Here is a 14,824-nt window from a genome sequence, read left to right on the forward strand (position 1 = left end):
GCCTGTGCTCTACTGTGCTCTACTGTACTCCAGCCTTACTCTCCTGTACTCCAGCCTGTGCTCTACTGTACTCTACTGTACTCCAGCCTGTGCTCTACTGTACTCTAACCATACATACTCTTTTTTCTATTCTTGTTTATATCACTTTAAGGTCTTCCAATTTTCTGAGCACACACTAGAACAGTCAACATGGAGACATGGCCTTTGCCCACACCATGTCATGCTTGACTTTTTTTGTGGGCAGTAGGTGGTAAAAGCAAACCCATACATGCTAAGTATTTTCTGACTCTCAGCTACATCCCAAGCCCCTGGAATGCTCGTCTTTTCCTCCTGTTATTCTGTGCTTTTTGCCTATGCTTATCCTTCAGGTCTCTCAGTCACTTCCTCAAATACAACCAGGTCAGACCCCTCAAGTATAGTGCCTCATGTCCTTCTCTATCATTTATTCAGTTGTAGCTGTCGAGTGGTGAGTATCCCATGACATCCAACCAGGAGACAAACATGGTTCCTGACTTGCTGGAGTTTCTGATCAGGTAGACAGTGAACAGACAATTAGAATGTTCTCAGTACTACCATGGCAATAAGGATAGTGTATGATGAAGGCCAAGTAGAAAGATTCCAGATCCAGATTTGAGGATGAGGAAACATTTCTCAGAAAAGTACAAACTGGAGCTAGCTCCCAAAGTATGATAATAAGGGTAAAGTTAAAAGAAACTACTACATTTCAAGCAGATCAGTCTGGAAAGGGAAACCTTCAGAAAGACAGGCCAATGAGAGTGCAGGGACCTGGCTATGAGTTGCTGTATTTGGTTGATTGCTGATTCAGTGAAGATAAGAGATGGGAGTCCACAGGCAGGAGTCAAGTCATCCTCGGACTTCCCTTTAGCTCGTGGGGAGGGAACCTTCCAGAAAATGTTGGCTATGTTGCCAATTTTTTATAGCATTCTTTGATTTTTTTCCCCTCCTCCTGTAGCCCAGAGACAGAGCCATCTTTGAGCTAGGCTATGAATCGCCTATCAGCTCTCCATCTGACCGTTGCTCCAAGCCTCCTGTACCATCATGTCAAAACATGCTTAAGAAAGGGCAGAAACTGGCTAGCAATAAAACAGATTCAAGCCCTGCAGGTGGTGGCGCACGCCTTTAATCCCAGCACTTGGGAGGCAGAGGCAGGTGGATTTCTGAGTTTGAGGCCAGCCTGGTCTACAGAGTGAGTTCCAGGACAGCCAGGGCTACACAGGGAAACCCTGTCTCGAAAAACCAAAAACAAACAAACAAACAAAACAAAAATAAAACAGATTCAAATTCTTAGTGATTCTCCAAACTGGAAAATTTTGTCAGCATATTGTTAAATGAACAATAAAGTTAAAAATATCATGTATACTATGTACCACTTATCAGCTATTTTAAAAAGTAAGAGAAATATAGGGAAATTTGAAAAGACAAAAAAAATTGATTTACAAAAAAAATCCAGGGTTTATTTATAAAGATCTAGTGTCTTTTACATGTATTCTACAAAGTGCCAAATTCTTCATAAAAATTAAGACTTTGTTCCTGCATCTGCTTGTACATCTTATTTTTTTAAAGTATCATTTATTTAATGGGTATGAGTGCACTGTAGCTATCTCCAACATGCACCAGAAGAGGGCATTGGATCCCATTACAGATGGTTGTGAAACATCATGTGGTTGCTGGGAATTGAACTCAGGACCTCTGGAAGAGCAGTCAGTGCTCTTAACCATTGAGCCATCTCTCCAGCTCTGCTTGTACATCTTCATGTTTTACTTGATGTCAGCTATCATATTAACAGCTACAGGTTTTTCGTTTGTTTGTTTTCTTTTTGTTTTTCTGAGACAAGGTTTGTCTGTATAGCCCTGGCTTTCCTGGAACTTCCTCTGTAGATCAGGCTGGCCTCAAACTCAGAGATCTGCCTGCCACTGCCTCCTGAGTGCTGGGATTAAAAGTGGATGTCCCACTGCCAGCAACATATATATTTAAAAAAAAAATTAAGTTTTGAAAAGAAAACTTCCAATTCAAAACAAATGTACTCTTAAACCTATTATTGGCCGGGCGGTGGTGGCGCACGCCTTTAATCCCAGCACTCGGGAGGCAGAGGCAGGCGGATTTCTGAGTTCGAGGCCAGCCTGGTCTACAGAGTGAGTTCCAGGACAGCCCGGGCTATACAGAGAAACCCTGTCTCGAAAAACCAAAAAAAAAAAAAAAAACCTATCATTGGTCAGCTCAGTGAGTCAGCCTGGTGAGACGAATACCACATGGAGAGTCTTCACTCAGAAGAGCAGCTGGGAAAGCGCCTGTCTCGAGGGCAGCATCCAGGCTGCGAGTCTGGTGTTCTTCCTGACACTCTTAAGCCTAAGCTGTCATTTATCCCTTCTTTTCTTTAATCTCTCTATTTATTCATTAAACCAGTACCCAGGCTTTGTTAAGTTCCCTGTGGAGTATTTATAGAAACACAAATCTAACTTTCCACCCCTGTCCTCAAGTTTATAGGAAGAAAACAGAAACTAAATAAATAGTAAAGACATTAGTATGGAGGACTGAATCGTAACTCGAATCCTAGAGTACTTGTCCTGGCATGCACAGGGCCTCCTAACATACAGAGTAAAGGACTAACAGTATGGCTACTTCTATGTATTGACCATCTGCTGTCTGGCATACAACGGCTCTTCATGTAGGATTCATCTGCATTTCACAAGTATTTATTATCACAACAGATGATAATAAAGTTTTGTACAAAGTGCAACTGAGGAATGGGTCACAGCTGTTGCTGTGTATTGAACCATCCAAAACTGCAGTGGCTTCAAACAATAAGTATGTATTCTTCCTTTGATGACTCTGAGGTACCTGGAGGGTTCTTATCCTGGCTGAGTTCATTTGTGGGTTAGGTGACGTCCCAGTCTTGACATTGGGAGTTAGCTGACTGGACTAGTCAAAGCCAGCCATTTTCAATGACCTCTCCCACTGGCTGGCATATGTCTCACAACCCTTCAGCACTCCACACAGTTCCCATGGTATTGGCAGAGAGCAAGAGAGCAAGAGAGCAAGCCTTCCTATAAAGCCTCTATTTGCCAGGCCAGAAATACAGCTCAGTGCTAGAGCACTTGCCTAGCAGTTAAAGGACTCCTGAGTTCAGTTCCCCATGCCCCAAACAAAACCTGAAATCTTTTGTTTTCTTCATTTTATCAGCATTTCGCTGGCTGGCTCAAATGCTGAGCTTGGCATCAGAGTATAAAATTACAGTGCAAAGGGGAAGGGCACAGGAGAGACCACAGATAGGAATCATTGATTCTTGCCAGATTTAATACCTAAATTGATAAATTAAAATCATCTGTTTTCTCTGGAAAAGATGTTTTACAAAGCCAGGTGTGGTGACACGTATCTTGGGCAGTAGAAGCAGAGAGGACCAGGAATTCAAGTCATTCTGCACTGGGTGGGTCACAACATCCTGTAACATGGCTCCAGGGGATCTGATCCTGCCTTTTGACATCTATGGGTACCTTCATACAGACACATACACATAACGTAAATATACATATATAGTTTAAAATATATATTAAATACACACATATATATATATGATATATGCATATATATCATATATATAAATTTTCAAGACTGTATATAAGAAGCCACATGGGGCTGGAGAGATGGCTCAGCAGTTCAAACAGTGAGCACTGTCTGCTCTTCCACAGGAGCCAGGGTCAGTTCTCAGTACCCATGTGGTAGGTAACTCCAGTTCCACAGCATCTGGCCTGATTTCCATAGGCACCAAACACATTTATGGTGCACATACATATAGGCAAAACACTCATAAAGTAAGTATAAAACTATGTTTTAAATCTAAAAGGATACTTTAGGGATTAGAGAGACAGTGTGGTTGGTAAAGTACTTGCCCTGCAAGCATAAGGAACAGAGTTCACAAGACATGACGGTACACACTTATAATCTCAGCACTGGGGAATCAGAGGCAGTCAGAGACCTGGCTAGTCAGCTTAGCCTGCCTGGCAAGTTCTAGGCCATTAAGAAACCACTTCTCAAAAAACGTGGGAGAAGTGGATGGCAACTGAGGAATGACACCCAAGGATCTCCTTGGGTCTCCACGTGCATGTACACATCAGTATGGATACACATACCCACATTTATAAACACACAATAAAGAACACCTAAAATCATAACACAAGGGTTGCAGGAGGAAGATTTCCATAAGTATAAAGCAGCCTGGTCTACATTAGCAAGTTTCAGACCAGGCAGGACTATATAGGGACTGTCTTTAAAACAAAACAAAGAACAGAAAGGTATGGTGGTTCTCCTTTAATCCCAACACTTGGGAAGCAAAGCAAAGAAAGGGAAGGCAGAAGTGAAGGTGGTAGTACAGGCCCAGGTCCACTAGGGTTGAGTGGTGAAACAGAATATTCACTAAATGGGCAACTGTTAAGTTGGAATTGGCTACAGATTGCTCTGCCACAATCAATAGAAGCCTAGCAGGCCTCTCTGTGTTCCTGACAGGGCTATTATTTGTTCTTTGTCTTCATTCCTTTTGTCCAGACACAAGACAGCAGGCACTCAACAAACACAGAATTGAACTGATGTCTTACTGGGAATGAGGTGTGGAATGAAACTGCTAGAGCTGGGAGCCAATTGTTAGACTAGCTCAGTGTCAGCTGCCTAAACAGAAATCAGAGAAATCGCAGCTTCTCACTCTCCAAGAGTCTCTCATAAGCCAAGTTCCTTGAATGATGGTGAATGAGACACAATGCTAGCTATAACAAGCAGAGTTACTGACCATCTTAGAGCTCTATTTGCAGTCTTCTTCAAAAAACTGATTGGAAGTTTGTGCTACACAAAATCATTTCTGCACTAAAGTTCTAGTCACTAAAGAAGAGTAAAAACTTCCTCTTTAGTATTTTAAAATATGTGTTCAGTGGTACAAAACTCAGGCTCCAATCTAGGGCTTAGTCTGAGCATAAGGATTCAGTCCCCAAAGGCATTAAACCTACTGTAGGAAAGTGGGATGTCCTGGTTCACTCCCATAATCTCAGCACTTAGGCAGTGGAAGCAAGAGGCTTAGAAGTCCAAGGTTAACATTAGCTACACAAGGGGTTTGAGGCCAGCTGAGATACATGGGATCTTGTCTCAAAAAAACCAACCAAAAAAACTCAAAAAAAATAGGGGCTAGAAAGATGGCTCTGCAGTCAGGAGCACTGGGTACTCTTTCAGAGGACCCAAGTTCAATTCCTAGCACCAACATGATGGGTCACAACAGTGTATAATTTCAGTCCCTGGAAATATGACCTCTGGCCTCTATAGGCAGCAGACATAAATGGTGCACAAATACACATACAAGCAAAACAGCCATATACATACATTTTTTTTTTTTTTGGTTTTTCGAGACAGGGTTTCTCTATGTAGTCCTGGCTGTCCTGGGACTCACTCTGTAGACCAGGCTGGCCTTGAACTCAGAAATCCACCTGCCTCTGCCTCCCAAGTGCTGGGATTAAAGGCGTGCGCCACCACCGCCCGGCTTATACATACATTTTTTAAAAGTAAATAAATGTGGGTACTAAATGTGGGTTGGGCTTCTGCCTGAGCTAGGCTCCTCTAGTTCAAAAGAAGACTGTGGAGGTTGCAGATGTGACTCAATACCAGAGCTTGCCTGCCTAGTATGTGCAACGGGTGTACATTCAATTTCTAACACTACAGGACAGAATAATAATAATAATGTTATTGAATATAATAATAGTTATTGAATATAATAATAGTTATTGAATGCCTATATTGTCCTAAACCAAAAAACCAAATGGCATGGGTGAGAAAACACCCCAGTCAGGGCAGTAAGGACCTCCACCATCTTACCCATGTGTTCCTTCAAGCTTGACTTTGTGTTGCCCAGGGGGTCTTCATCTCTGCTGCTATAAGCTCCAGATTTCCTTTTTATTCCCTTGTTTTTATTTTGAGAGTCAGTTTTGTTTTTTGTTTTGTTTTTCGAGACAGGGTTTCTCTGTATAGCCCTGGCTGTCCTGGAACTCACTCTGTAGATCAGGCTGGCCTCGAACTCAGAAATCCACCTGCCTCTGCCTCCCAAGTGCTGGGATTAAAGGCGTGCACCACCACTGCCTGAGATACAGTTTTGTATAGGACAGTGGTCACTTCAAACTTGCTCTGTAACTGAGCGTGACTTTGAACTCCTGATCTTTATGCTTCCACCAAGTACTCAGATTACAAATGTAAGCCACCACAGCCACTTTGGTTTTTAGAAAATGATCTCATTATGTAGTCCAGGTTGGCCCTGAACTTGAGCTTTTGTCTAGCCTTCCTCCCAAAGTGGGAGGGAGAGCACTATGTCCAGCTAAGATCTTCCTTTTTGATCATGACTTATGTAAGTTTCTTCTCCTACTCCTCCTTTAGCTTTCTTTTCCCATGATGGTCTGTCTCTAGTAATAAAAATGTAAACTCTCAAATAGAGCTCAACATCTCCTCCTTTTTGTTGTTGTTGGGTTTTGTTTGTTTTGTTTTAAGATAGAGTCTTTCTATGAAGACTTGGAAATCGCTATTAGAGACTAGGCTATTCTCGAACTCAGATTTGGCCACTAGTCTCAGGCTTCAACTCAAATTCTATGTCTCCATCAAGTTACCACAGTTTCTTATAGACTTGGTATATAAAAGATTCAGGTATTTCTAAGGAACATTCTAATGTCCATGGGGACCATCAAATATGTGACAGAATTCAGATGCTGTGTGACTCAGGCTGACACTTCCCAAAAGGTTGTTGTTGAAGAGTCTCATGTAGCCCGGTCTGCGCTCAAACTCACTAGAGAGCTAGGGTGACCTTGACTCCTGCCACTGTGCTCAGTAAGACTATTTTTTTTCCTTAGGTTTTCAAGACAGCTGTTCTCTGTGTAGCCCTAGTTGTCTAGGAATTTTCTCTGTAGAACACGCCAGCCTTGAATTCACATAGATCTACCTCCCTCTGCTTCCCAAGTGCTGGGACTAAAGACATACACCCTCACAGCTGGCTCAAGATACTCCTGCCCAAACCTGATAAAGTCTGTCCTTCCTTATTGCGATGGTTTGTATATGCTTAGCCCAGGGAGTGGCACTATTTGGAGGTGTAGCCTTGTTGGAACAGGTGTGGCCTTATTGGAATAAGTGTGGCCTTATTGCAATAGCTATGGGTGTGGGCTTTAAGACCCTTGTCCTACCTTCCTAAAAGCCAGTCTTCTAGCAGCCTTCAGGTGAGGATGTAGAACTCTCAGCTTCTCCTGTACCATGTTTGCCTGGATGCTACTATGCTCCTGCCTTGATGATAATGGACTGAACCTCTGAACCTGTAAGCATGACCCAATTAAATTTTGTCCTTTATAAGAGTTGCCTTGGTCATGGTACCTGTTCACAGCAGCAAAGGCCTGAGACACATATATTAAATTACCAAGAAAGGAATTTACTTGCACTGCATTTATTTAGTCTAAACTGAAACCAGGTCTTTTCCTTCCTGAGTTTTATTATTGTTGAGACTGGATTTCATTATATATATAAAACCCAGGCAGACCTTGACTTTATAGTCCTCCTACTTCAGCCTCCTGTGTTCACCAGCCACCTAACATTCCCAGCTGTGTCTTTGCATTCTCAACTATGTCCTTCGTTTTTTGTTGCTTGTTTTTTGACATGGTGTCTTGCTGTGTTGCTCAAGCTGGCCTCAAACAGAAAGTCTTCCAGCCTTAGTGTCCCAAGTGCTAGGACTACAGATGTGCCTACTGGCTTTGGCTTTTAACAAAATTTATTTGAATAGTGCTTGCCAATTTCATTGTCTCTGCATATAGATTAATTTCTTCTTTTGACTCCTGTGATTAGTGAGTGTTATATATCCCAAGGTTTCCCTTTGTCTTTTGGCTGCCAGGAGTGTCATAACTAAGTCCTGAGGTCCCTGATACATTTATTCTTTTAACCTAGTTTCTGACATTCCCCCCCTTTCTGTGTGTGGTGGTGGTGTACAGGAAATAGACAGAGGAGTGACCACACTGGGTACAGTGAAAAGGGGCTCTAGCCTAGAGACACATCTTGTTTGCTTTTTGTTTAATGATTCATTCACACACACACACACACACACACACACACACACACACACACACACCCGACAAAAACCAACAGCCCTTGGTAGAGTTTTTCAGCTCTTTTCCTCCCAGGTGAGTAATGGTCCACAGCTCTTCCTAGCCTCCAGGAAAAACCTGTTCTCACTTTACTTTCCCTACCATAATGAAAAGGACTGGATAAGACACGTCACACATTACAAATGACTGATAACTTTGTGTTCACCTCTCTCTCTGAGGATGTTTCCATTTTAACAGGGAACAATCCCTGAACCCAAAGGAATGAATCCCTTATGATGGCGTTTCAGGCCTCAGTGACAGGTGAGTGAGGGTAGACTCTGGTTTTCGTTTATACATGCTGTTACACCCTAGATGTGACTGGAAGTAAATTTCTCAGATGAAAAGGGCTGATAGACAAGCTGCACAGAGAAGGTAGCGAATATCTAGTTGTGTCAGAAAGTGAAGGGCTCTCAGACACCAACTAGGTTCAGGGAAGGTCTTCAAGGGTTTGTCAAGCAATACAATACTGCAGGTGATGTCAACAGAGACTAGGCAGCAGGCAGTCTCTATGGTAACTATTGTGGAGTTGCAAGCAGGTTCTCAGAGTAGGATTCTGGAGACTATGACTGCTGTCCACAACTGACTCGGCTTAACTCTGGGCAAGTCCTTTACCCTTTGGGTCTCAATTTCTTCATCTGGAAAATAGAAATGGGTACTGTAGCCATGTATGATGGTACAAACCCATAATTCCAACACTCAGGAGGCTGAGGAAGGTAGATCATTAATTTGAGATTAGCCTGGGCTACATTAGACCCTATGTCAATAAAACAAAACAAAACCTCTCCTAAGATATGGGTGCTCTAACTATCAGATGAGTTCAAAGTGTCGTGAAGTTTCTCTAAGAAGTAAGACGTATACTATACATGAAAGCACCAGTACCTTAAAATGCAGATAGGCAGGCCTAGAGATCCAGAGAGTAGAAAGCAGTGTGGAGGGCTGTGGGGCATCCTGAGCATAGAGACTCCATATCTGGAACATTGATTCTTCTCTGTCCTCCCAGGCTGAACCCAGACTCCCAGGGCCCATGCTTCCACCTGATGAATGATGGCCTGAACTATGAGCAAACGGGACTATATGAACACTTCGGTGCAGGAGCCTCCTCTTGACTTCTCCTTCAAAAGCATCCAAATGATCCAAGGTCAGCCCACAGAGCCCAGCACTCAACAGCGCGGCATCAGGTTGTATAGTACCAAGAAAAAAAATCCTTAAGTCTTCTTTTTAAAAAGCCTATACAGGCTGGGGAGTGATGGTCCAGGCTTTTAATCCCAGCACTTGGAAGGCAGAGGCTGGAGGGTCTCTGTAAATTCAAGGTCTACAAAGTCAGCTCCAACACAGCCAAAGCTATACACAGAGAAACCCTGTCCTGAAAAACAAAACAAACAAAAAACCTAAACAGATTTTTCCCAACTTCTTGCTGTCTTTGAAGGAAGGAGACGGTAGAGTAAGATTCTGTTGTTTTCCTGGGTTAAGGAGTGAATGCAAGGCCTCTGACACGTAGGACAAATGTTTTACATCTGAACTTCATCCTCAGCCTTGAGATTAAAAATATGCATATTTTAACTTTATGTGGATGGGTGTTTTACCTGCATGTATATCTACACGCCTTGTGTGCCTGGTGCAGGCAGAGGCCAGAAGTGGGTATTAAATGCCCTGAACCTGGAGTTTCAGATGGCTGTGAGCCTCCATGCCGGAGGAATTCAGCCGGGTCCTCTGAAGAATAGCCAGTGCTCTTTAACTGCAGCACTATCCTTTCCAGAGTCCGTGAAAGTTTTCTTTTTTAATTCCTTTTAGATTTATGTGTACAAATGTTTTACCTGAATGTATGTGTACACGCATCACATGCATGCCTAGTGGTTGTGGAAGTCAGAAGAGGGCTTCAGATTCCTTAGAAATAGAGGTAGGCATAACTGTGAGCCACCATGTGGGTACTGAAACCAAACCCTGGTCTTCTGCAAGAGGAACAAGTGCTCTTCACCAGAGACCCTTCCCTCCCCCACACCCGTTTTTTTTAAATAGCAAATACAGAAGGAACCAGGAGTCTCTTATGGTAGTTGACCCATCTTCAGGAAAAGCCAGAAGTTCATGAAGAATACTGAGAAATCACTCAATCAGACAAACACCTGAGTCTTCTGTTTTTATCTTGAAAAGAAGAAACTACTAAGGGCTAGAAAGATGACTCAGTGGTTAAAAGCACTGACTGCTCTTCCAGAGGTGCTGAATTCAATTCCCAGCAACCACATGGTGACTCACAACCATCTGTACTGGGATCTGATGCCCTCTTCTGGTGTGTCTGAAGACAACAGCTACAGTGTACCCATATTCTCTGGTAGTGCTCTTAACTGCTGAGCCAGCTCTCCAGCTGGACTGTCCAATGACTTCCCATTTCCTACAGAACAAAACCCTAGATCTTAGCCTAGCATTTGGGACTGAGGACTGGCTCCTGAATGCTTTTTTCTGTCTTTTTTTTTTTTCTACGTGTGCTCTTGTGCATGGTTCCAGTGGGCACACATCTCCATCCCACTCTCTTCTGTGCTTTTACTCATGTTCTCACCCTTTCTCCCCTCCTGTGCCTGGTTACCATCCCCTAGTCTACCAAGTTCAGCTCAGGCTCACCTTCCCTGTGCTCTCAGGGCACCAAGACCTTTTCCTTGCCAAAATGACTGTGGACTCTCACATTAATACTTATTGCCAGTTTGTTTCCATGTTGCCCACAGAAATTCTGAGACACATATCACCCCTGCCCTATTGCTCATCCAGAATCTGCACATTCTCTCTCATCACTTACAACTATTGTGTATCTACTTCCTTCCACAGCGTGTCATTAATGAAGACAATGGATGTGTAGCACTGATGTGAATTCTATCAACTATACTAGAATAGTACTTTGAATTTTGAGATATTATCTTGGCTTACCCCCAACAACTCAGGTTTTTATATAAAATGGAAAAGGATCTACTCCACTCACAGGGGTAGTATTATACACAGACCCCAATAATGCAAGGGACATGAGAAAAATCATCTAACCTAAAATTCTTTGGCCTACTCTAAACTTACTCTGGCCTTTGGAGCTTGAGAAAGGGATGGTCTCACTAGACTCTAGTGCTGAAGCCCTGCCAAGCCTTCAAAGTAGCACTTGTATGTTCATCTTTTCAGCTCTTATCACCCGCAAAGGCAAGAAAGAAAAAAAAATGACAAGCCTTGGCCTGGAGAAATGGCTTGGAGGTTAAGAGCATTTGTTGCACCCACAGAGTACTCAGTTCAATTCCTAGTATTGACATGGCTCACAACAACCCCTAACTCCAGTTCTAGGGGATCTCACACCCTCTTCTGACTTCTGCAGACACCAGGCATGCACATGGTATATATACACACAGGCAAAATACTCATACAAATAAAAACAAAAACCTCAAGTCTTATTTTGTCATCGTAGATCTGGTAACCGAGGAGCCAAGGACAGGTCTACGACCAGTGAGGCACTCAAAGTCAGGAAAGTCACTGACCCAGTCCCTGTGGCTCAACAACAATGTCCTCAATGATCTGAAAGACTTCAACCAGGTGGTTTCCCAGCTTCTGCAGCATCCAGAGAATCTGGCCTGGATTGACCTCTCCTTCAATGACCTGACGTCCATTGACCCTGTGAGTTCCTAGCCCTGGAAGGACATCAAGGGGTAGCTTGAAGCCACTGTGTGCAGCTCACAGCCTTTCTACTCCCTTATCAAGGAAGCATAGGCAGTGGGGTGCAGTTCAAAGGGCACAGTTGTAGAGACATAGATGTAGGCACAGATCTTAAGTTTTCCAGTTTTCTCACTGTCAGCAAGGTATCTAACTTTTGGGGTTTTTTTTTGGAGACAGGGTCTCATCATATATCTCTGGCTGGCCTGAAATTCCCTATATAGACCAGGCTGGTTTTAACTTATAGAGATCCACCTGCCTCTGCCTCCCAAGTCTTCCAAGCTACAGTTTCTTAAAACTTTGGCCTTCCTATGAATGAAGATAAGATGCCATAATCATAGTAGTTTTATAAGGATTAAGTGAAAATGTAAGAGAACCAACTTGCCTATCAGTGGCTGAAGCAAAGCTATAGCCATCATCATTAGACACTTAATTGTGTCTTGTGCTGGGCTCTACTGAGAAAGTCCTAAGTTGCTTTCTGTAAAATCTAAGTCTTAAAACATAATTTGGCCAAGTACGTTGATGCTTGCTCCTAATTTAAAGGTGGAGGTAGGAAGATGAGCTTATGGCCATCCTCAGCTACATGGTGAGCTTGAGGCTAGCCTGGATTACATGAGAAAGGAGAAGGGAAAGAAGTTAGGAAAGGAAGCAAAGAAAAATCTAGAGACAGGAAAGATCTTTGCTTAAGATCCCCACTGGAAGGAGAAAGGTTTGGGGCATGACTTTGACTGTTCCCGTGATACAAAACGATATGAACTCAAGTAGGATCTTTAAACTTATGTGCCAAGCTGATACACCCTTGCAGGTGGAATCTTAGGTCATCTCAGTTGGAAAGGCCTTAAGTGACTCAAATAAGACTCAAGAAGGAGAGCTGTCACCTGACCAGTCAAATGTATAACCATATAGATGCCAGTCTACTTTAGGGTTTTTTTTTTTCCCTAAAAAGCACTTAAAAGGTTAATTTACTTGTGAGTGTGAGTGTGTGTTTGTGTGGGAGAGGAAGCGGGAGAGGGCTCAGCAGTTAAGAGCATGTGTTGCTCTTGTAGAGGACCAAGGTTCAGTTCCCAGCACATACATGGTGGTTCACAACCATCCATTGTAACTCCAGTTCTGAGGACCTGGTGTCCTCTTGAGATTCACAAGCACCAGGCGCTTATGCTGGGCACAGACATACATGGAGCCAAACACTGATGCACATAAAATAAGGGCTACAAAGATAGCTAAGCAGTTAAGAGCATTTGCTGCCTTTCCAATTCCCATCACCCACACGATGGCTCACAATTATCCCTAACTCCAGTTTCCTGGTGGGGGGAGGGCAATGGCTTCTGCAAGCACTAGACATATATGTGGTATACATACATACACACATACATACATAAATACAAGTATGCAAAAATAATCATACATATAAAAATGTTTTCTTTCTTGTTTTTTAAGACAGGGTTTCTCTTTGTAGCCCTGGTTGTCCTGGAACTCCCTTTGTAGACCAGGCTGGCCTCAAACTCAGAAATCCACCTGTCCCAAGTGGCACCATGCCCTACTAAAAAAATAGTAATTTTTTTTTAAAGTATCAAAAGCATATTCGCGTCATACAGACTGGCTATGAGGGATGGAGAGGGAGGCCAAGTCGTTCTCCAAAGTTTTCTTTCTCTGCCAGACAGTCCATTCTGAGCAGAGGTCGTCCTTGTCCAGCCTGACTTTTGATTTCTACCCTAACAGGTCCTAACAACATTCTTCAACCTAAGTGTCCTCTACCTTCATGGCAACAGCATCCATCGCCTAGGGGAGGTGAATAAGCTAGCTGTCCTCCCTCGTCTCCGGAGCCTGACCCTCCATGGGAACCCCATAGAGGAAGAGAAGGGGTACAGGTAAGCACCTGGATCTAGGATCCAGATGAGTTTCCCTAAGGAACAGGGGAGAGGAGATAAGTTCAGGACACTCTTCTGGCACCTGTGGACCACACAGAAGGACGGAGCAGACCGCTAAGGCTGCCCCCAGCCTGCTCTCAGAATGAACCTCGTCCTCCCAGAGCACGGTCCAGCCCCCCCTCTCCATTCCGCGCTGTCGGAAGAGATAGCAGCAACTGGGGGGGAGGGAGGCTCTATCGTAGGAGCTGGTCCCCAGCCCAAGTCTTCCCCACAGGCAGTACGTGCTGTGCAACCTGCCCCGTGTCACCACGTTTGACTTCAGTGGAGTCACCAAGGCCGACCGCAGCACAGCTGAAGTCTGGAAACGCATGAACATCAAACCTAAGAAGGTCCGGGTCAAGCAGGATGTCCTCTGAGATCCGCAGGACCCCAGCACACCTAATGCCCTGAGGATGATCAGCTTGCTTTCACAATAAATGATTTGAGCTGTTGAACAGATCATAAGTCACCTGTACCTTGTTAAGATGCTCGTCACACCCGGCAACTAGTAAAACTTCACAGTGAAGGAAAAGCCTGCTTGCTGGCTTAGGAACCAGGCAGGAGCCAGGTTCTGCCATGCAGGAAACTTTTCTGTCGTCTCTGGGCCCCCTTTGTAATCTTTAGTATTCATGCGATATCATGGGAATAGAGTAGATAAGCAATTTCTAAAATCTTTTTTTCCCCCCAAGAGATTCTAACTCTGTGGCCCAAGCTGGCTTAAGCTTGTAGCAATCCTGTTGCATCAGCCTCTTGAGTGCTGGTATTTCAGGAGTAAGTCTCACAGAAATCTTCATAAAGTGCCAAGGTGTGTGGTGCTGCCTTCAGCCTCCAGAGTAGGAAAGCAATCAGCTGTGATCTATTTCTAACAAAGCAGGGTAGTTTTACTCTCAGGCTGGGATTCTGGTCAAGATTTCATTTCCTAGCTGGGCAATGGTTACACACAACTCTCAGGAGAAAGAGGAAAGTTCTTTGTGAGTTTGAGGCCAGCCTGGTCTAAGTAGAGTTCAAGGACAACCAGGGCTCCATAGTGAAACCCTGTCTCAACAGGAAGAAAATAATCATTTCTTGAAAAGAAGACCAGCAGAG

At 43.7% G+C, this 14,824-nt stretch overlaps 1 protein-coding gene across 6 annotated transcripts in view; it reads left to right on the forward strand.

Moving 5' to 3' along the window:
• LOC114632923 (leucine-rich repeat-containing protein 51) overlaps positions 1 to 14,198 on the forward strand; it is a 16,687-nt gene extending 2,489 nt beyond the window's left edge. For 3 of the 6 annotated variants that reach the window (XM_028781537.1, XM_028781538.1, XM_028781539.1), the window contains exons 2-6: positions 8,358 to 8,420; positions 9,160 to 9,297; positions 11,590 to 11,795; positions 13,551 to 13,699; positions 13,974 to 14,198. In XM_028781537.1, the coding sequence (XP_028637370.1) occupies positions 9,216 to 9,297; positions 11,590 to 11,795; positions 13,551 to 13,699; positions 13,974 to 14,115 (579 nt within the window). In that variant the 5' untranslated portion in view covers positions 8,358 to 8,420; positions 9,160 to 9,215 and the 3' untranslated portion in view covers positions 14,116 to 14,198. Of the gene's footprint in view, positions 1 to 8,338; positions 8,421 to 9,159; positions 9,298 to 11,589; positions 11,796 to 13,550; positions 13,700 to 13,973 lie in introns of all 6 variants that reach the window. The other 3 variants (XM_028781534.1, XM_028781535.1, XM_028781536.1) reach the window with 1 other exon arrangement.
• The last annotated feature ends 626 nt before the right edge of the window (positions 14,199 to 14,824 follow it).

The sequence above is a fragment of the Grammomys surdaster genome, unplaced genomic scaffold, assembly GCF_004785775.1.
Source record: "Grammomys surdaster isolate TR1022 unplaced genomic scaffold, NIH_TR_1.0 458, whole genome shotgun sequence".
NCBI classification, from domain to species: Eukaryota; Metazoa; Chordata; class Mammalia; order Rodentia; family Muridae; genus Grammomys; species Grammomys surdaster.